This window comes from Macaca nemestrina, chromosome 17 (genome assembly GCF_043159975.1).
Source record: "Macaca nemestrina isolate mMacNem1 chromosome 17, mMacNem.hap1, whole genome shotgun sequence".
Lineage (NCBI taxonomy): Eukaryota > Metazoa > Chordata > Mammalia > Primates > Cercopithecidae > Macaca > Macaca nemestrina.
Window position 1 is genome coordinate 19,156,747 of NC_092141.1, and position 20,844 is coordinate 19,177,590.

Genomic DNA, 20,844 nt, shown 5'->3' on the forward strand with positions numbered 1-20,844 from the left:
CGACTATCCTGAAACTCTTAATTAAGACGAAAGCGCCGCGGGGAAGGGAGACTTTGGAGCGCACAGGAGTTAACACCTGGGATTCCCTTATCAGATGGTTCCCCACCCACTCTCTGACCTGTGGTGGGAGCCTGGGCCAGCCTGTGGGCCCCCCAAGGAGCCAACTGGGCTACCTGTGGCCTCTGGCAGTGTGGGGAGCTGTCCTGGCACTGCCCCGCTAAAGGATGCAATGAGTGGCCTTCCTCCTGGTCCCCAGGCCACAGAGCTCACCCTGTTCTTGTGAGTCCCCGTCCCAGCTCTCCTCCAGAGAGCCCAGTATTTAGCTGCCAAGGAGTCTCATGAAAACGCTTTTACTGCCGGGCACAGTGGCTCATGCCTGTAATCCCAGCACTTTGGAAGGCAGAGGCGGGTGGATCACAAGGTCATGAGTTTGAGACCCACCTGACCAATATGGTGAAACCCCGTCTCTATTAAAAATGCAAAAATTAGCTGGGCATGGTGGCGCACGCCTGCAATCCCAGCTACTCAGGAGGCTGAGGCAGGAGAATCGCTTGAACTCAGGACGCGGAGGTTGCAGTGAGCAGAGATTGCACCACTGCACTCCAGCCTGGGCGACAGAGCAAGACTCTGTCTCAAAAAGGAAAAAAAAAAAAAAAACGCTTTTACTGTCCTGAATCAGTAAACAACAGGATCCAGCAGCGAGGCTCTGGTGCTCCCATGCAGGGGTAGGGCTCAGAAGGAACAGTGACACTGCTTCTCCAGGGAATGGGGGGTGCTCAGGGCCTGCAGACTGGGGATCTGGGCCCAGTCCCTCCAGATATCAGTTCTGTGACCTCGGGCAAGTTATTTGCCACCTCCGGGCCCCACCAAGCCTCAGTTTCCTCATCTGCAGCACAATGGCGACAACACCTACTTTCCAGAGTTGTGGGGAGGATTACACAGCACGGTAAAGTGCCCGCTCAGCACCTGGCACGGGGTTGGCATTTAGTAAGCGCCTCATTAAGCTGCTTCTATTCTCCCAGAGCCAAACTGTGGGCCAGGACTTCAGCGTGTGAAGGCAGGGGCCTGACAGAAAAAATGTGGGGTGAATCAGGCATCGTGAAACCTGGGTTCGACTTTATTTCTCTGGGTCTGTTCCCAAGCCCTGGCCTGGCATGCAGAGATCAGCGTTCTGGCCCTGGCCACCGGCGCCTCACCCTCCCTCAGTTTCCTCAGCTGTGAAATAAGGAAGGTGTGATCCATCCCTGCTCCTGGGGCTGGTGAGGGATCCTGCTAGGGCCCCCATGCCGTGTCAGGTTGAGGGGGGCTCAGCACCTGCTGGAGGAACCAGCTGGAACATCTACATCCAGCTCTCTCTGAGGGAGCCCCAACCCAGCCCAGCCTCACCCCCTCTCAGGCTGCAGCCGAGCGAGGCCGGGGCTCGCCCCTCCCAGGCGTGATCCTACAGGCCCGTCCTCTGGTATGCAGTTGGAACCCCACAGCAGGTTTTTCCCCAGATAAATCATGGCTCCTGGGGCTGGGGGAGGGGCAGGCAGTGACCTTCCATCTTGGAGTTGGAGCCCACTAGGGCTGGAGGTTAGGCTCGGAGGGCACAAGGTGCTGGGAGTGAGACCCGGGACCCACCCGCCTCTTGTCCCAGGAGAGTCTAGGATCGCAGGGCAGCAAGGTATCAGGGCTGAAGGGGCCCCTAACAGTCTTCAAGACCTGTACCCATTTTACAGATGGGATGGCCGGGGCTTGGAGAGGAGCTGGGGCTTGTTCCAGGTCACACAGTCAGGCGGAGGCAGAGCACGGACTTTTGGCTCCTAGTCCTGCCGTCCGCTAGTTCCATTCTAATCATTTGGGAACGGGGGGGTGGGGGCAGGAAGGGGGGACTGACAGCAGTCCTGACGGGAACACAGCCGCTCCCCTGAGTGCTGTGTCACTTCCCTGCCCCAGGGTCTGCCTGTTGTGCTGACAACAGGTAAGGTGAGTGAGGAGGCGGCGGGCTGGGCTGTCCTGACTCAGCCCCAGCAGCCCCAGCCTGAAGCTCCCGGTGGGAAGGGGCCAGTGTGTGGCGAGGGGGCCCAGGCAGAGGGATCCCCAACCCAGGCAGGGGGCAGGCAGAGTTCTCCCCACACCATACCAGAGTGAGAAGGGGAGGCGGGAGCAGGGGCACGAAAGATGATTCATGGGGAGAGATAAGGCAGGGAGCGCTCCCGGCAGGCAGGCGAGCAGACAAAGAGCACCGTCAGCATCCATCAGCGTCCCGGCCCTGCCCCTGTGAGCCTGGGAAGCAGCCGGGGCAGGATAGCTGGAGGACTGCAGTGACCTGGATGAGCTGCCCCTCCCAGCCCCGGCCTGTCACTCTGTCCTGCCAGGGCCAGGGCATAAGGGGTAGCCTAGAGTTTGAGGGAAACACAGGCCTGATCCCCACCCCTCCACCCAAGAACTAGCTAGGTGACCTTGGGCAGGGACTAACAAGTTTCTACATCTGAAAAATGGGACAGATAACACTAGCTGAGATTATAAAGCGCCTCGCACTCAATCAGCACTTGCTATTGTTATTATCCCCGCCCACATATGCCATGCTGGCCACGGGTCCCAGGACAGATGTGGCAGGGAAGGACGTGCCCAGGGCAGAAAGCAGGGCGCTTGGCTCACCACAATGCTGTGGAGTCATGAACAAATCCCTGTCCTTCTCTGTGCCTCAGTGTCATTGTCTGTCAGATGAGGGGCTTAGTCTCTACTGCCTCTGAGGCCCCCACTGTGGGACACTTGAGGACTCCCTGAGGTCTGAGAGTGGGGAGCAGTCTCAGCAGTGAGTGCCCCTCCTGAGGGCTGGAAAAGCAGAGAGCAGGGCCCATCTGTCCGAGGCTCGAGGACATCACTCACTGTGGGGCCGTGTAGACAGACTGGCACCCAAACTGGAGACCAGCTTCTTCCTGGCTATGTCACCTTAGACAGGTGACAGCAATAGCCTTGTGGGAAGCAAAGGAAGGCAATGTCACCTTAGGTGACACTAATAACCTTGTGGGGCTTTTGTGGGAAGCAAAGGAAGCTCCAGGTGGCCCATGAGACTGTATGGAGTGGCTGGGTCACAGCTGTAGCCAGAGACTCAGGGAAGAACCTGGAGTCAGCAGGGGAAGCCCTGGCCCTGGGAGCCCCTATCTGGCCCATCACGGGGTGGGGGATCTGTCTGTCTGTGAGAGAGCAGACCCTCTGGCTGTTCCCATCTGCCTCCTTCCTGTCACTGACAAGGAAGGGAGGCACAGAGGAGTGGGAACCTTGGCACAGCAAGTCCCCCTACCCAGGGCCTCGGTTTCTCTGTTTTCAAGATGGAAGTGGAGGCTGGGTAATGGGATCCCAGCAGGCTCTCTGTGAAGACTGGGTTCTCTAGCCTCCAGCCAGTCATCTCCACCAGTCACAGACGTCAGCAGCACTTCCCACACACCATGGCAGGTGTGGGGCGGGTCTCTCAGCCTGCAAACTATGAAAGTCCCTTCCTCCTCCCCCTCCTCCTCCTCTTCCTCTAACTCCTTCCTTACTTTTGTCACCCGATATTCCATCTTCACAATAGCCAAAGATGCAGCTTTTATCTGCACCACCTCCATCTTATAGACCAAAAACCCGAAGCCTCAAAGTTGCCCAGGGTCAGTCAGTGAATTGAGAGCAGTCAGGCTGGGGACCAGGCACCCCGACCCAGCTAGCTGACCCAGCTGGTCCCCTTGTTGGGCAGGGACCCCACCTTCCTGGAAACTGGAGCCAGGGCCAGGAGCCACCGGGGTCACCTCATCAGTTCTTGACCCACTTCTGGTTTCTCTGCCTACAAACTTCCCCAAGGCCCTGTCAGTTAGCCAGGATGGTCTCTGAAGCCAGCATTCTGGTCTTGTGCAATTGGCTGCTCTGCTCTGGGATTGGAAGTATAAAGGGATTAGACCCAGCAAGGAAGACCTCATCCCACAACCTGAGGCCCAGACCTGACTTCAGAATCCCCTTCTCAACACAGCTCACTAGGTAAGCTTTATTTATCAAGTCAAGATGTGCTTGGCAATGATGAGAAGGTACTTACGTGCAGCAGGCATTAGCACCTGCTCATGGTCACAGCTGTCCAGCAGTGGCCTAGCTATCTCTGCAAGTGGCAAGCACCCCTTCTGAGAATGTGTGATGGTGTGTCAGCCAAGAATGGCCCCCACAGCTAGGGCACTGCATAGCCCAAAAGGGGTGGAGAATGGGAGGGCCAAAGAAGGCTTTGTCCTCACCCGTGCATCCTGGCCTGGAAAGTTTCCACCATTGCAAAGCTCACAAAGAGACTCAGAGAGGGTGCACAATCTGCTCCCAGTTGCTCAGCACAGCTAGGAAACAGGCAGTGTTGAACCAGGACCTCCAGGCCAGTCTCAGATGGACTCGGACCATGCCTATCCCCTCACCCCGCAACAAAAGCTCTCCCCACCAGAGAGCTCACGGTGTGTGGGGGCCTTCACAGCCAATCGGAGACACTCTAAGGGAAAGTGAGAGGAAGCCCTGGGGTTCCTCCCCTCCCCACTCCACCCTATCTTGGTCCCTTCTTCTGGGGAACCAGAAACACCCCGCAACAATACAGAGGCCCTTTGAGACAGGGCAGCCCACTGTCACCGGCTAGGACCTGGGAACCCTATCCTGCAAGGAAACTGCGGATCCCCACAAAGGTGGGGAGGAAACCTCCACCTAGGAGGCAGCCAGGGAAACAGCAGAAATCCCTAGAAGGCCATGTTGGGCTCCCGTTTGGGGCTCTGAGTGAGCCTGTATTGAGGGGTCCGGTCGCTGGTTGGGCCTTGGCTCCCAGAGTCCCCACGCTGCCTCACCTTCTGTGCCTGGCTGATCATCTTCCGCACCACCTCTTTGATGTGGGCCTGCCCATCTATGGGGGGCTGCATGTAGACGCTGGCCCGGGTCACGCCGCGGTAGGCGATGGTGTCGGGCCAGCCCAGGTCCAGCTGCGGGATGGAGCGGTCCGACTTCTGGGGCCAGTACTCCAGGGAGGGCAGTGGCTCAGCCTCGGTGGGGACCCCATCCGCCCCGCTGGCTTCCTCTCCGTCGCCGACCCGGTGGTCCTCAGGCCCCTGGGAGGGGTCCGTGCCCCGAGGGTCCTCGGAGCCCGGGTCGTACACCTCGATGGTCTCCAGGATGCGCTTGAGCTCCAGCTCCGAGAGGAAGTCTCGGATGTTCTCCCGCTTGAGCACCTCGTAGAAGGCGTCCCGGCCGCTGGCCACGAGGGCCTCCAGCGCCAGCCGCTGCTCCTCGCTGTAGAAGAACTCGGGCTTGGACTCGCTGGAGCGCCAGTTCACATGGTTGTCGTCCAGACACTGCACCTGGGAGAAGGCCATGGTGCCGCCTGCCCGGGCACTGCTGCCGCGGGTGGGTGGGCAAGGTCCGGCTCCTAGCTCCGGCCCGGCTGGGGCACCGCGCGCTCGGGGGCCTCTCCGCAGCCTCTGCTCCTCTGCCCATGAGCAACCTGCGGGAAAGACCTGATGAGCCCGGCTCGGCGCGGAGGGCGGGCCGCGCGGGAAGGGGCGGCGGGGGGCGGGGCCGGGAACTCAGGTGGGCGTGGGAAGGACGGGGCTGGGGCTGGGACTGGGAAGATGAGGTGGGGGCACTGGACGAGGATGGGAAGAAAGTAAGGGATCGTAACAGCAGGGAGGGAGCTGTGGGCCACGTCCCAGGGCTCAGCGTGCCTCTATGTGCAGGGAACAGGGAACCCACATCCCAGGACTTGCCTGAAGTCCTGGCAACTTCTGAGGGAAACTAGGGCAGCCGGGGAACTTCCCAGTAGCTTCTTAGAGTGGGAGGCGGCCCCGGCACAGCGGCGCCCCGCAAACCGAGGGCTTCCGGGTAAGGGAGAGGTCTTAAAATTCCCAGGTGCCGGCAACCCAGGAGGCCTGCCCTGAAGAGGACGGGGCTCTGGGAGGGGTCCAGGAGAGCCAGAAGTGCGGTTGTGGGGCGGCGGCGCCCCGCAAGACCCGGGATCCCGGGGGCGCGGCTGTGACTTGCTTACCGAGTGGGCACGGGCGGTGCGCGGCGCACACGCAGCGGCGGCGGCGGCGGCGGCGGCGGCGCGAGGCCGGGCGGGGGAGCACTGGTGACTCAGGGCCGCCCCGCCCACCCCACCGTCGCCACCTGCAGTCACGTGCCGCCCGGGGCGGGGCCGGAAGCTGATTCACCCCTCCACAGGCAGACAGACCTGGGGCGGGCGCACTGCCCACTGTCCCCTGGTGCCCGAATTCCGAAAAGCTCAGAGGCCTAAGCCCAAGAGCTCCTGGAACACCCAGCCCAGAGAGGGACAGTGTTCTTCCTGAGGTCACACAGCGGGTCAACAGCCTTGGCACCCCCTGTGCCCCCAGGGTCTGTTGGTGATCCTGGATCAACCCTGGCTGTGCCCAGTTTCGCCGGTGTGGCGGGAAGTCCGTGCGGCTGTGTAGATTTCCAGCTGTCCAGTTGTGGAAATAGGTCTAGGGTAGTGGACTGGGAGCCCCCAGGCAGGGATAGAGCACTGACTGATACAACCTCTGGCCTTTCCTGAGCAGGTACCTAGTTCTCAGTCCTGAGCCCTGATCCCCTCTGGGAGGGGTCCCCGGACTGCTTCTGCGTGGCGGGCAGCACCCGACCTGAACCCTAGGGCAGGGAGGGGCCAAGAGGGCAGCTGTGGGCTGGGGTCAGGCCCAGCTCTCTGCTGAGCGTCCCCTGGGGTTGGGACCCTGGTTATGGGGAGCGTGGAGACCACATCTGAAGGCAGGCTTTGAGAGTGGGACAGCAAAGCCTATTAAACCTGGCCCAACAAACAGCCCCCACCCCATCGCGTGCAGCAGCCAGTCTGCCAGGCACCAGGCCCAGCCCTTCCTCCCATCCCCCATACTTGCTCTGGATCTGGATGGGGCTGGTTTGGGGCCCTTAAGGATGATGCTTCGGTAGGCTGGTGACATCTCTAGGCCTTGCGCCCTCAAATCCTCCTCCTCCAAGGCCTTCTCCACCATTCATGGCCCATCAGGACTCCTTGCTTCTGAGTCCACTGCCCTGGACAATGACTGGCCTCCTAGGCCCAGCATCCTTGTGGTCCCCATCACTGACCCCTCAAGCCTGAAGTCCTACACTCTGCCATACAGGCCCCCCCCAAGGGCTTTATGCTACTGAACATAGTGGCCCTGGGGGGACAGGCACACATATTTGCATCCCTCCCCTGCCCCAGGGCCAGAGAGGGGAGGTGGTCCCAGCAGGGGAGCCCTGCTTTGAGGGTCCCAAAGACCCATTTATAGCCCCTCTGCCACTGTGGATCCCCTGCAAGACCCTCTCTGAGCCGCCTCAGCTTCTCACTGTGTTCTTACCAATGCACAGAGGCTGGGGAGTTCAGGAAGGGAGTCCAAGGTCTCACCCTCCCCTCCACCACCCCCACACTTCTGCAGTTGATGAACAGGAAGGTTGTATGCACCCAGTTTTCCCCAGTAGCGATGTTTTGCATAGCTATAATACAATAATATCACAGCCAGAAAATTGACACTGGTGCAATCCACGGAGTTTATTTAGATTTCACCAGTTTTTTGTTTGTTTTGGGACAGGGTCTTGCTCTGTCACCTAGGCTGGAGTACAGTGGTACGTACAATCATTGCTCAATGCAGCCTTGAACTCCTGGGCTCAAGCGGTCCTCCTGCCTCAGGGTCCTGAGTAGCTGGGACCACAGGCACCATGCCCAGCTAATTTTTTTTCTCTTTTTCTTTTTTTTTTTTTTTTTGTAGAGACAGGGCCTGTCTATGTTGCTCAGACTGGTCTCAAACTCCTGGCCTCAAGTGATTCTTCCACCTTGGCCTCCCAAAGTTCTGGGATTACAGGCAGGCATGAGCCACTGCACCAGTCAGATTTCACCAGTTTTACATGCACTTATTTGTGTGTGTGTGTGTCTACATCCTTACTATGTATAGAGATTTGTGTAACCACCATTACAGTCAAGATACAGAACTGTTCTATCACTACAAAGATCTCCCTGTCTATAGCCATCCCCACACCTCCCCCCACCACCATTCCTAACCTCTGGCAACTACTAATCTATTCTACAATTCAACAATTTTGCTATTTCAAGAATGCTATATAAATGGAAGATGTCGTATATAAACTTTTGGGATTGGCCTTTTTTCCCACTTAGCATAGTTCTCCAGCAAGTCATCCAAGTTGTTTCATGGATCAATGGTCTGTGCTTTTCATTGCTGACTAGTATTCCACGGTACGGATATACCACACTTTGCTTAACCATTTCAGTGATTAAAGGATATGTGGAGTTTCCAGCTTTTAATTATTACAAATAACCTTGCTATGAGCATTCATATACATATGTATATAAACATCAGGTTTCATTTATCTGGCATAAATGCCCAAGAGTGTTATTCCTGGGTCCTGGTAGTCGTGTGTTCAGACACTGCCAAACTTTTTCCAGAGTGGCTGCACCATTTCACATTCGCACCAACAATATGTGCATGATCCAGTTTCTCCACATCCTTGCCAACATGTGGTGTTACCATTATTATTATTATTATTATTTTTTGTCCATTCTGATAGGTAGGTCATATCTTACTGTGGTTTAAACTTGTGCTTTCCTGATGGCTAATGTCATTGAATCTCTTTTCACGGGCTTATATGCCATCTGTTTGTCTTCTCCTTTGAAACATTTGTTCATGTCTGTTGCCCATTTACTTTTTTTTTTTTTTTTTTGAAACAGAGTCTCGCTCTGTCGCCCAGGCTGGAGTGCGGTGGTGCGATCTCGGCTCAGAGCAAGCTCCGCCTCCCGGATTCACGCCATTCTCCTGCCTCAGCTTCCCGAGTAGCTGGGACTACAGGCACCCGCCACCACGCCCGGCTAATTTTTTGTATTTTTAGTAGAGACGGGGTTTCACCGTGTTCGCCAGGTTGGTCTCGATCTCCTGACCTCGTGATCCGCTCGCCTTGGCCTCCCAAAGTGCTGGGATTACAGGCGTGAGCCACCGCGCCTGGCCACTTTTGCACATTTTCTAATTGGATTGTCTATTTTTTAACTCTTGAGTTTTAACTTTTTTACTTTTTTGTTTTATTAGAGATAGGCTCTTGCTCTGTTATCCAGGCTGGAGTGCAGTGGCATGATGATAGCTCACTGCAACCTCAAACTCCTGGGCTCAAGCCGTCCTCCCACTTCAGCCTCCCAAGTAGCTGGGACTACAGGTGTGCACCACCATGCCTGGCTAATTGTTTTTTATTTTCAGTAGAATCGTGGTCTCACTATGTTGCCCAGGCTTATACTGTTGAGTTTCAAAAGTTCTTTATATATTCTAGATACAGGACCTTTGTTGGGTATGTGCTCTGCAAATATTTTCTCCTAGTTAGTAGCTTGCCTTTTCATCCTCTTTGCAGGTGTCTTACACAGAGCTAAAGTTTTAAATGTTGATGAGGTCCAGTTTATCAATTTTTCCTTTGATGCATCATGCTTTTGGCGTCAAGTCTAAGAACTATTCACTTTGTTGAAGTCAAAATGAAAATGTAGAGACGAATCTCTACATTTAACGTTTTATTTGGGAAGAAAAATTGCAATTCAGGGCATACACAAAGACTGGGTGGTCTTTGATGTGTCTGGAGAACACAAAGAAGGTTAGAGGTTTTCTAAAAAGCAGAAATGTTACTTAGTGCTCTTTGAGAAAGTTCCTTGGCACTAGTAAGGGTTTGGGGACCTGGAGAGTTCTGATTGGTGAGTGACAGTGGTAAGCAAAATTAGTCCTAGATTTGTAGCAAGTTATCTCAGCAGCTATAGATAAAACTGGTTTCAGGTTGTAACAGGACGTTGCTTTCACCAGCCAGGCTCACAGGGAATTGCATTTTTGGAATAATGTTATGTACCCTCGGTGCTTTCCCCCACTGGCCTCTTACCTCTGTTTTAGTTCTGTAGACAAGAATGACCCAATACGTATGATCAACTTTTATAGCCTAGACTTAGGTCCTAAAGATTTTCTCCTATTATTTTCCCCAAAAGTTTGATAGTTTTTTTTAACATTTTACATTTAAGTCTGTGATCTATTTTGAGTTAATTTTTGTATAAGGTGTGAAGTTTAGATTGAGGGTCGGTTTTTGACCTATAGATGTTCTCAGAAGAGTTTTTACAGAGGAGAAGACAGCCTCACAGATTTTTTTTTTTTTTTTTTTTTTGAGGTAGGGTCTTGCTCTGTCTCCGAGGCTGGAATACAGTGGCCTGATCTCGGCTCACTGCAACCTCCATCTCCCAGGTTCAGCGATTCTCGTGCCATAACCTCCCAAGTAGCTGGGACTACAGGTACGCACCACTGCACCTGGCTAATATTTGTATTTTTTGGTAGAGACAGGGTTTTTCCATCTTGCGCAGGCTGGTCTCAAACTCCTGGCCTCAAGTGATTCATCCACCTCAGCCTCCCAAAGTGCTAGGATTACAGACATGAGCCACCGTGCCTGGCCAGTCTCAGAGATCTTAATCACTCAAGATCATACAGCAAGAGATTGGGAGAGCTGAGTTTGTTTTGTTGTTTCTGTTTGTTTGATTGAGACAGGGTCTTGCTCTGTCACCTCCAGGCTGGAGTGCAGTGGTGCAATCACGGTTCACTGCAGCCTGGACCTCTCATACTCAAGCAATCCTCCTACCTCAGCCTCCTGAGTAGCTGAGACTACAGGCACGAACCACCCTGCTAATTTTAATTTTTTTGGAAAAGACATGCTTTCACCAGGCTTTTTTTTTTTTTTTTTTTTTGAGACCGAGTCTTGCTCTGTCGCCCAGGCTGGAGTGCAGTGGCGCGATCTCCACTCACTGCAAGCTCCGCTTCCCGGGTTCACACCATTCTCCTGCCTCAGCCTCCCGTGTAGCTGGGACTACAGGTGCCCGCCACCGCGCCCGGCTAATTTTTTTAATGTATTTTTAGTAGAGACGGGGTTTCACCATATTAGCCAGGATAGTCTCGATCTCCTGAACTCGTGATCCGCCCGTCTCGGCCTCCCAGAGTGCTGGGATTATAGGCATGAGCCACTGCACCCGGTCTAGGCTTTATTTTTTAATTGAAATGGGGTCTCCCTATATTGGTCAGGTTGGTCTTGAACTCCCAGCCTCAAACAATCCTCCTGCCTCGGCCTCCCAAAGTGTTGGGATTACAGATGTAAGCCACTCTGCGTGGCTGATAACTGGATTTGAACTCAGGTCTGGGAGCCTTTCTCCTGCTCCCTCCTGCAATGGCAGTGTCTGGACTGGCTCCTGGGAATGGGTCGGGCCTGGTTAGGGAGTGGAGAGCACCTTGATTACCCCTCAAGGGACTCTGTCCAGTGACCTCCTTGGGAGAAAATCGTTCACTCAGTCAACAGACACTGGCAGAAGCTGCCGTATGTTTGCTTGTGCTAAGCACTGTTGAGACCCAGACTTTTCCCTGAGGCCCCATAGTCATAGCCTGGGTGGGAGGCAGGACAGTCACAGGGCATAGAGTTATTGGTGCCGTGGAGGATATAGCCCCAAAGCCTGAAGGGCTCAGACATCCATAATGAATTGAGAAGAATAAGTATAAGTTCCCTGGGATAAACCCAGGGAAGGGCAGAAGGTGGGAAGGGTGTTCCGAGGAGAAGGAACAGCAAACACAGAGACCCAGAGGTGTCCAGGAGAGCCTGGGGTGCCAGAAGTCTGGGTGAAATTAGTCAAGGAGAGGGTGGCTGAGCGAGGTGGCCATAGCAAGGGGTGTGGGAGGGCCTTGATTAGAGCCTGTGGTCCCCCTGCAGCGGCTGGAGAGGCACGGAGCGGATGTGAGCAGGGAGGAGCATGGGCGGATTGGTGGGTTTAGAAGTTCCCTTTGCTGGCCGGGCGCGGTGGCTCAAGCCTGTAATCCCAGCACTTTGGGAGGCCGAGACGGGCGGATCACGAGGTCAGGAGATCGAGACCATCCTGGCTAACACGGTGAAACCCCGTCTCTACTAAAAAAATACAAAAAACTAGCCGGGCGAGGTGGCGGGCGCCTGTAGTCCCAGCTACTCGGGAGGCTGAGGCAGGAGAATGGCGTGAACCCGGGAGGCGGAGCTTGCAGTGAGCCGAGATCGCACCACTGCACTCCAGCCTGGGTGACAGAGCCAGACTCCGTCTCAAAAAAAAAAAAAAAAAAAGAAGTTCCCTTTGCTTGCTTGCAGTGGGAGTGGATTAGGAGGCACAGCGAGGAGGTAGTGCAGTAATCAAACAGGACTGGGCATTGGCCATGGGGAGGGAAGACAAAGGGATGAGGAGAGGCAACCCCCAGCTTCTGGTGTGGGCCCTGGCTAGACGGAGGGCTGATGCAAAAGTGGGGCCCAGTGGGGAACTCCTAGGCCTGCAGAAGCCAGCACCCTGGCAAACCCATAGACCCCTGCCAGCTCCCCAACTCTCACTGCCCCCCGCTCCGCCTCCCCGGGGCTGCTTACTCTGGAGTCCTGGGGGACTGTGTTTCAATGGTGACACCACTGCCACTGTTCTCACAAAGGAGAAGTTGTTCTTTCTTGCTGCTCAGCACAAACACTTAGTCAAACCAGTGGTACTCAGGGCGGTTTCCCATGCCGAGAGCCTGGAATGGCCTGAAGAAGCTCACGAAGAATCTCCTGACTCCGGCTTTCTGAACCATTATATGGCTGCGACACCTCACCTATCCCTCCCAGGAGGGCTGGGTCCTCTGAGTGCCAATCCGCCTGCCTAGTCTCAAAGCCCATCAGCAGTGGCCCATCACCTGTCCTGTGAATCCTGGACCCCAGTGGCCTCAGAGTTCTGCCATGGGGTCCCTGGCTCTGTCTTGGATCTGATTGTGTCCCCCAGGCAAGTTATGTCCTTTCTGGTCCTGAAAAACTAATGGGGGTAGAGGTGGTAGGATGGGGCAGCTGGATCAAACAGTGCTCTTTCTGGGATGCCTCCTCCCACTCCTCCTCTCCTCCTGTGCCTTTCCTCCCTCCTCCCCACCATGCAGTCACTTATTCATTCATTCAACCAGTGTTCCCAGAAAGTCTGTTCTGGGCCATACCTGGGACTTGGAGATGATTCAAACCCAGTGTCTGCCCTTGGGGAGCTTCAGTCCTGGTGGAGAAGGTAGACTATGTAAACAAACAACCGTGATTCAATCTTTGGCCTTAGGAGCCCTTGGGAGGAAGCTGCTACTGCCTGGGGGGGGTGGGAGAGTCAGGGAAGGCCTCAGAGGACAAGCCCTTTGCAATGAGCCTTGAAGCAGGAGGTAAACAAGGGTGGGGGTGGGTGTTAGACAGACGGTAGTGCCCTGGGAGGAGGGACTGCGTCTGCAAAGGCATGGAGGCGTCCAAGTGCTGGGTGTGTGTGAGAAAATGCAAGCAGGTCAGGGTGGCTGGTGCACGGTGCTGGGATGGGAGGTTCTGGGACCAATTGTCAAGGGCCTCGAATGCCATAGAAAGGATTTTTTTTTTTTTTTTTTTCCTCAGGATGCCATGGGCTGAGAGGTGGAGATAGGGAGGAGGTTCCTAAGAAATAAGTGATATGGCCGGGCGCGGTGGCTCAAGCCTGTAATCCCAGCACTTTGGGAGGCCGAGACGGGCGGATCACGAGGTCAGGAGATCGAGACGATCCTGGCTGACACAGTGAAACCCCGTCTCTACTAAAAAATACAAAAAAACTAGCCGGGCGAGGTGGCGGGCGCCTGTAGTCCCAGCTACTCGGGAGGCTGAGGCAGGAGAATGGCGTGAACCCGGGAGGCGGAGCTTGCAGTGAGCCAAGATCACGCCACTGCACTCCAGCCTGGGCGGCAGAGCGAGACTCTGTCTCAAAAAAAAAAAAAAAAAAAAAAAAAAAGAAATAAGTGATATGCTGAGAGCTGTGATTCCAAAGTGTGGAGAAGATGGACAGGAAGCTGGGGAGGAGCTTGGGATTGGGCAGGGTGGGCCGCAGACGGGAGGGGGAAAGAAGCCACGGGCCTGGGGGCTGATGGGAGGAGCCAGGGAGGTGCCTGGGGGATGACAGGAACCTGGTGTCCAGGAAGCCTGGAGCTCAAACAGGCTGGGCTGGAGACTGGGACACAGTCAAGGGTGCCAGGGTAGAGGACACTGCCCCAGCCCAGCTGGCCTGGAGGAAGAGGTCTGAGGCCCGCCCTTCCCCCATGGGCTGGGCATCTAAGAAGGGACATATCAGAAAGGGGCTTTGGAGGGTGCAGCCTACACAGGGAGCACTAAGACAGAAGTGTCAATGCCGGCCGCCCCTGCAGCTGCTGTGTTGCAACTCGGCCTGCCCCTAACAGGCCACCGCAGTGCTGTCAGTCAACTTGTTTCTGAACTCCCCCATAATCATCGTCTCCCGGTTAGCTCTGCACTCTGGGCCCTGCTGAGAACCCCCGGGAGCAGGGGCTAAAGGTTTCTAGAAAGTCTTTTATGGAAGGAAACCGTGAATGTGGGTCAACTCTCTCCATCCCTACATCACTAGACCAAAGTCAGGCCCGCGACTGCCAACACCAGCAAAATCTCACTGAGCGGAGCAGTGAGGGGAGCCCCACACGTCATCAAGGCTATGGATGCGGGTCGGGGTTCTGCCCCACACAGGGCAGGAGGCCGAGGGATGCCTGGATTTAGGGTTCAGTTGGGATCTGGCCTGAGCCTGGGAAATTCGTGAGTCCTTCATTCATTCAACAGATGAGCCGTGTGCACCACCCCAGCCATGGGGGAGATAGCACGAGGCAAATCCCATCCTCTCAGGACTCGCCTGCCACAGGGAAGTGGCAAGAACCGAATAAACATGTCCAAGTCCTCCCAGGGATGACAAGGGATGAGGGAAAGTGATGTGGGGCAAGGGGACAGATGGGAGAATGGGGTGGGGAGGACAGACCCGAATTCAGGAAGGAGGCAGTCCTCAGGGGAGGCCTGGGGCAGGCCTGGGTGGGAGCGAAGAGGGACTTGCGGGGAGGGGCTGAGGGTCTGGATCACCCAGGGTCTTGCAGACTGTTGAGAGGCTGAGCGGCTAGAGAGTCCTGGGCATCAGCTCAGCAATCTGCAGCAGGAAATAGCCTGGCCTAAAGCTTGGACCCCAGGGTTGGAGACAGAGGTATGGATGGGCTCTGACCCCACGTCCTAAGCCAGGAAGCTGGAGCAGGCAGGCCTCGCCAGTCCCTGAGCTTTCACCACAGCCCTGCTGCCTGAGCTGCAGCTGTGTGACAGCACACTCAAGCCAGCTGCCCATGGACGGACGCCGCTTGTCGACTTGTTGCTGAGTGAACACAAAGCCCAGGGGACAGGCTGAGGGCCTGGGGAAGGGCCCATCCTGCAGGGCTCTCTCCTCTCTAGCCTCCATTTCCCCCTTTGGGGAGAATGGCTGGGGACGAGGGGGACAAGGGAGGCTCAGGCCCCAGGTAGACTCTAATGGCAGACCTCACACAGCAGAGCCAACGGCAGGTGAGCCCCCTGGCCAAGGGGAAGTGGGATCAGGGAGAAGCGTTATGATGGAGAACAGCAGGGAAAATAATTTTCAGAGGCCATGCCCTCCCCATGGCTCCTGAAAAGCTAATGGGGGTAAAGATGGTAGGGTAGGGCAGCTGGTTATCAAACGGTGAAACTGTGAAACAGTGAAACTCCCCTGTGAAACTGAGGCCCAGGGCCAAATGGTAACAGGCCAGAGGCATTGACAGAGCAGGTCTGGGCCAGGCTCCTGCCCCTAGCCCTGTCTTGCCCACCCCAGGTGCCCATGTCTATGGGGAGAGACACCAAGTGTCCCTCTCTCAAACAGATGATGTGGGCTGCGTGGTGCCATCCGAGTGCCTGCGGGCCTGTGGGGCCGAGGTCGGCTGCTCCAACATCGCCTACCCCAAGCTGGTCATGGAACTGATGCCCATCGGTGAGGCTGTGTGGGTGGGGGTCTGGGTGGAAGGCGTGGGTTGGGACCTGGGGCCCAATGAGTGTGGGGACTGTGGAGGCCACTGTGGATCCAGTGTGATGCTGGGTGACATCCAGGTGGGCTGTTCTGCTCCTAGGAGAGGAGGACAGAAGCACTCACAATAGAAAACACTCAAACACCCACTGCATGCCACCACCATCCCCAGGGCTTCCCAGGTGATGCACTGGCCTCCTCTTCTTGGGAACCCCTAGTGCTGTTAGTATCATCCCCATTTTTATTTTTATTTTTATTTTTCTTGAGATGGAGTTTTGCTCTTGTTGCCCAGGCTGGAGTGCGATGGTGTGATCTCGGCACCCCACAACCTCCTCCTCCCGGGTTCAAGCTATTCTCCTGCCTCAGCCTCCCAAATAGCTGGAATTAAAGGCGTGTGCCACCACACCTGGCTAATTTTTGTGTTTTTAGTAGAGACGGGGTTTCACCATGTTGACCAGGTTGGTCTCGAACTCCTGACCTCAGGTGATCCACCCGCCTCGACCTCCCAAAGTGCTGGGATTACAGGCGTGAGCCACCGCACCTGGCCTATATCATCCCCATTTTAAAGACAGGGAAACTGAGATCCAGAGAGGTTAAGTGACCTGGTCCAAGTCACATGGCAAGTAAGCTGCAAAGCTGGGATTCTGACCCGAGGCATCTGCCTGCACACCTTAACCTCTTATCTCTTGCTGTACCATCTCTTGAGAAAGGCCACCCACTCTCTCCTCTTGCATGCCTACTGGGCGCCAGGCCCTTTACTAACAGTTTCTCATTAAATGCTATGAGATAGGGTTATTGGCTCCATTTTACAGATGGGGAAACTGAGGCACAGAGAGGGGAAAGTGACTTGTCTGAGGTTATATAGTCACTGAGACACAAACCCAAGACACAAACTGCTTACTCTGCTGGGATCAGGAGCTCAGGACCCCCCACTACATCTGCAGGCATGAGTGCCTATCCTCTGCACCGCCCCGCCCTGAGACACTGCAAGCCGACAGGTAGAACTAGTGGGCAGGTTTTGGCTTTTTCCATGTTTCTCGTGGTAGCAGCATCCCTGCTCTTCTAATGTGGGGTGATGAGTTCCCCATCACAGGAGGTATGCAAGTTCCCCATCACAGGAGGTATGCAAGGTAGAGGAAGCAACATGGCAAGGGGTGTGGGAGGTTCAACCCTAAGCAAAAAGCAGAAACAGTTTCCTGAGCCTTTGGCAGCCCAAGCTTTTCCTGTACAGATTCTCAGGTGCTGGAGCTTTCCCTGGTCCCCCTCCCTCTGACCCCCTCCCTCTAATTCCCTCTTCCTGGAAGCTTTCAGTCCCTCGGGTGAGCCCCACCCTGCTCTTTCTTCCTCTCCTTCCCTCCCTCCCTCCCTCCCTCCCTCCCTCCCTCCCTCCCTCCTGCAGAGCTCAGGCCTAATGGAAGTGAGTACACAAACCTAGGATTAGATCTTGGCTCTGCCACTAGCTGGCCAAGAAATTTGGGGCATGTCACTTCCCTGCTTGGAGCCTGGGTGTCCTCATCTGTAAATTGGAGATAATGGCATCTACCCAGCCCTCAGCGTTGTTGCTGGGATTAAACATAATGACATTGGGAAAATGCAGGCTTGGCCACGCTGTGGTTCCCACCTAAGGGCTTCGCTTTTCTCTTCTGTTCTGGGCAAAGGGACTTGCTAAGTCCCCCGGGGCTGACACTGAGCCATTGTTGGGCCACAATCCCTCTCTAGGCCCTGAGTTCCCTCTCTCAGAAATGGATGGAATAAGGTCCAAGTTCATCCATCTCCATGAGCAAGACAAGGGGGCGGGTGGAGAAATGTTTTGGGGAAAACTGTGATTTGACTCATTTTCCTTTGGGCTCCATCCTAGTCAGCTTCTGACAAGTGAACAGAGAGCCCAGAGACTCCTGGAAGTCACACAGCCAATCAGACGCAGAACCGAGGCCAGAGAACCCAGCCAGGCAATAAATGGCTGTGCCTTCGGGACAGGGAGGCCAATGCCAGGCTTATCCTAGGACAGACGGGCAAAAGTTTGTAGAGGTAAAGGAGTTGCTTAAAATTTTAGGAGTCCTTGTAGACAGACTTGAACTTGTCCCCAGAGAGGGGAGGTGACCAGCCTGAAGCCACACAGCAGAGAGCGGGCAGTTCAGCATCGTTCCACCTTCTTTAGGGTTCCTCACCCCCAGGCCCTCTTGAGCCTACAACTCCCAGAAGGCCTTTCACAGCAATGCTACCCGCACCTCCTAGGGGAGCCCTCACTCCCACTCTGGAAAACCACAGAGCCAAGGAGAGAGGGGATCCACTATGCCTGCTGGGTCCTGCCATGCACAGGAAGTGGTGGAAAATTCCAGATACTGGGGCACTGCATGCTGGGGTAAGGTGTGCATCTTGCCCAGGGTGTGACCTTCAAGCAAAGGCCCCGCCCAAGCCTTCCTCACCAACCCCACCGCACCCCAAAGTTCTGCCTCTGGCCTGCTGTGAGTCCCTGGGCAATCTCTTCCCTTCTCTGAGCTTCCATTTCCTCATCTGTCAGGCGGGTTAATCACGCTTTCCTCAGACGGAGGCATGGGTGTGAAAGTGCTTTGTCAACGCCAGGCTCTGCAGAAAGGAGAGGTCTGATCGCGGCCTCAGCATTATGAGTAATTACGGTCGGGCCTAGGGTTGCCAGCAAGCCTAGGGCTCAAGCAGCCAGCTCCGAAGTCCCCACGGTTTGTCCTTGGCCTCCCCAGTCTCCTCATTTTGGGTCTTGCTCACCTCAAACCTCCTCAGCTTCTCTCCCTCCTGGCCCTCTGCCTGGAGGGGCATGGGAATGGCAGGCAGGCCTCAGGCAGTAGACCTCAGGCTGGAGGGGCTCCCGGGGCTGTTACCGGACAGGGTCACGCATCCCCCGTCCCACCCCAGGTCTTCGGGGGCTGATGATCGCAGTGATGCTGGCCGCGCTTATGTCGTCGCTGACCTCCATCTTCAACAGCAGCAGCACCCTCTTCACTATGGACATCTGGAGGCGGCTGCGGCCCCGCTCCGGCGAGCGAGAGCTGCTGCTGGTGGGACGGTATGGGGGTGGGGGAACGGTACGGGGGTGGGCGCCGGCACTGACTTTGAGGGATGAGCGGGAGTTTGCCACTTAGAGAAAGGTGGATTCCAGGGAGGAGTGAAGAGAAGGGCCCAGTGTACCCCGTCCATACCACCTCTCACATTGCTCTCCTGTCCACCTCTGTGTGATCGCAGCCCTCATCTGGGATGCGTCTCCACCCCCGAGCTGGATTCCCTCTGCAGGGGCCAGCCCTCTCTCCCCAGCCATGCTACAGATCTCTCTATCTTCCCCAAAACCTGGGCCCCCATTCCTCCTGTGGTTCCCAGCTGCCCCACAGAGGGCCCCCGTGCTAGCACTCAGGGCTGGCCACACTTGACCTGCCACATCCCTCAGCCTCCATGGCCTTGGCCCCACTGAGCTCCGGCTTGTTTCCTCCCAGCCCAGCTTGTCCCCTCCTTTTACACCTTGATGACTCACGCTGATCTTTCTACACTCTACCTGTGTCCCCTCCTCCATGCAGTCCTCCTTGAGACCCTCAACCAAGGAATGAGCCCCTCTCCCCTTCATACCCCAGGAACTCTTGCCAGATTCTTCCCACAGCACATGTGGCCATTATAGGCCAAGAGACCTCCCCGACACCCTTCTCTACATATCTGGGCTCTTCATGCGGACCAGGGCTGTGTCTGGGGAACAGGTGGTGTTTGGTTCCATGAATAAGTTCTTTAGTGGTGATTTCTGAGATTTTGATTTTGGTGTACCCATCACCTGAGTGGTGTACACTGTACCTAATGTGTAGCCTTTTATCCCTCACACCCTCCCAGCCTTTCCCCTGAGTCCTCAAAGTACATTGTATCATTCTTTTTTTTTTTTTTTTTTTTTTGAGACAGAGTCTCATTCTGTTACCCAGGCTGGAATGCAGTGGTGCGATCTTGGCTCCCTGCAACCTCCACCTCCCGGGTTCAAGAGATTCTCGTGCCTCAGCCTCTTGAGTAGCTGAGATTACAGGCTCCCACCACCACGCCCGGCTACTTTTTGTATTTTTAGTAGAGACGGGGTTTCACCATGTTGGCCAGGTTGGTCTCGAACTCCTGACCTCACGTTATTCACCTACCTCAGTGGGCTGGGATTACAGGTATGAGCCAGTGTGCCCAGCCCATTCTATCATTCTTATGCCTTTACATCCTCAGAGGTTAGCTCCCATGTGCACGTGTGTGTCTATTTGCACCCTCCCTGCCCCTGTAGTCCCTCCCTCCTGTTGTCCTCTGAGCAGTGTGGCCCACACTCTGCTGGTCAGGGTTCTAGCCTTCTGGCACTTAGCTTGGCCAACAGTGAACCCCCTGGTCAGGAGCCCAGGGCACCCATCCTGGGGGTGGGGTCTCCTTCCGAGCTCCAGGCAGCCGTCCTGGGGATGCAAAGCAGTCAGACTTCTGTCGGAAGGGCCCTGTTGGGACATGTCAGAGGCGGGTGCGAGTGAGCTCATCCACGGGCTCACAGGATCCTCCAAAACAAGGAGTCTCCCGCCTCTCACTAGGCAGGACACTTCCATGTCCCTGTGTCCTGGGCACTTGGCCCCTTGACCTCCTCTCCCCCTCTGGCTCCCCTGCCTCTCCTCAGAAGCCATGTGGCCTGGGGAAGACCCTGCACCTCTCTGACCATGCGTCTCCTCTGCGGCCAGACCTTGCTCTAAGCCCCTCCATGCTCCAGCATCCTGGGCCCTGGGACCTGGATGCCCTTCTGCCACCCAGTGTGTGACACTGGTAGCCCCTCTACCTGCCCAGTGGCCCTCATGTCCCCTGCCCACTACTTCCTGGTCTCCTCACCCAGACTCCCACCTGCAACCAAAGTCCTGACCTGGCCTCCTGCTGTGCCAGCTCACCCACCCATACAGCTGCCCAGGCCCTTGACTCTCCTTCCCACCTCTTCTGCCAAGTCAACCCCCCGCCCCCAGCCCTGCAAGCCTGGAGTT

The 20,844-nt window shown here is 55.8% G+C and overlaps 2 protein-coding genes across 2 annotated transcripts in view; one reads left to right on the forward strand and one right to left on the reverse strand.

The window, feature by feature from the left end:
* The window catches only part of LOC105493348 (family with sequence similarity 83 member G), a 31,211-nt gene extending 25,733 nt beyond the window's left edge, over positions 1-5,478 (reverse strand). The window contains exon 1 of the mRNA XM_011760929.3: positions 4,824-5,478. Within this exon, the coding sequence (XP_011759231.2) occupies positions 4,824-5,345 (522 nt within the window). The 5' untranslated portion in view covers positions 5,346-5,478. The remainder of the gene's footprint in view (positions 1-4,823) is intronic.
* The window catches only part of LOC105493349 (solute carrier family 5 member 10), a 69,040-nt gene that overhangs the window by 44,604 nt on the left and 3,592 nt on the right, over positions 1-20,844 (forward strand). The window contains exons 10-11 of the mRNA XM_011760930.3: positions 15,716-15,823; positions 18,746-18,896. Of these exons, the coding sequence (XP_011759232.2) occupies positions 15,716-15,823; positions 18,746-18,896 (259 nt within the window). The remainder of the gene's footprint in view (positions 1-15,715; positions 15,824-18,745; positions 18,897-20,844) is intronic.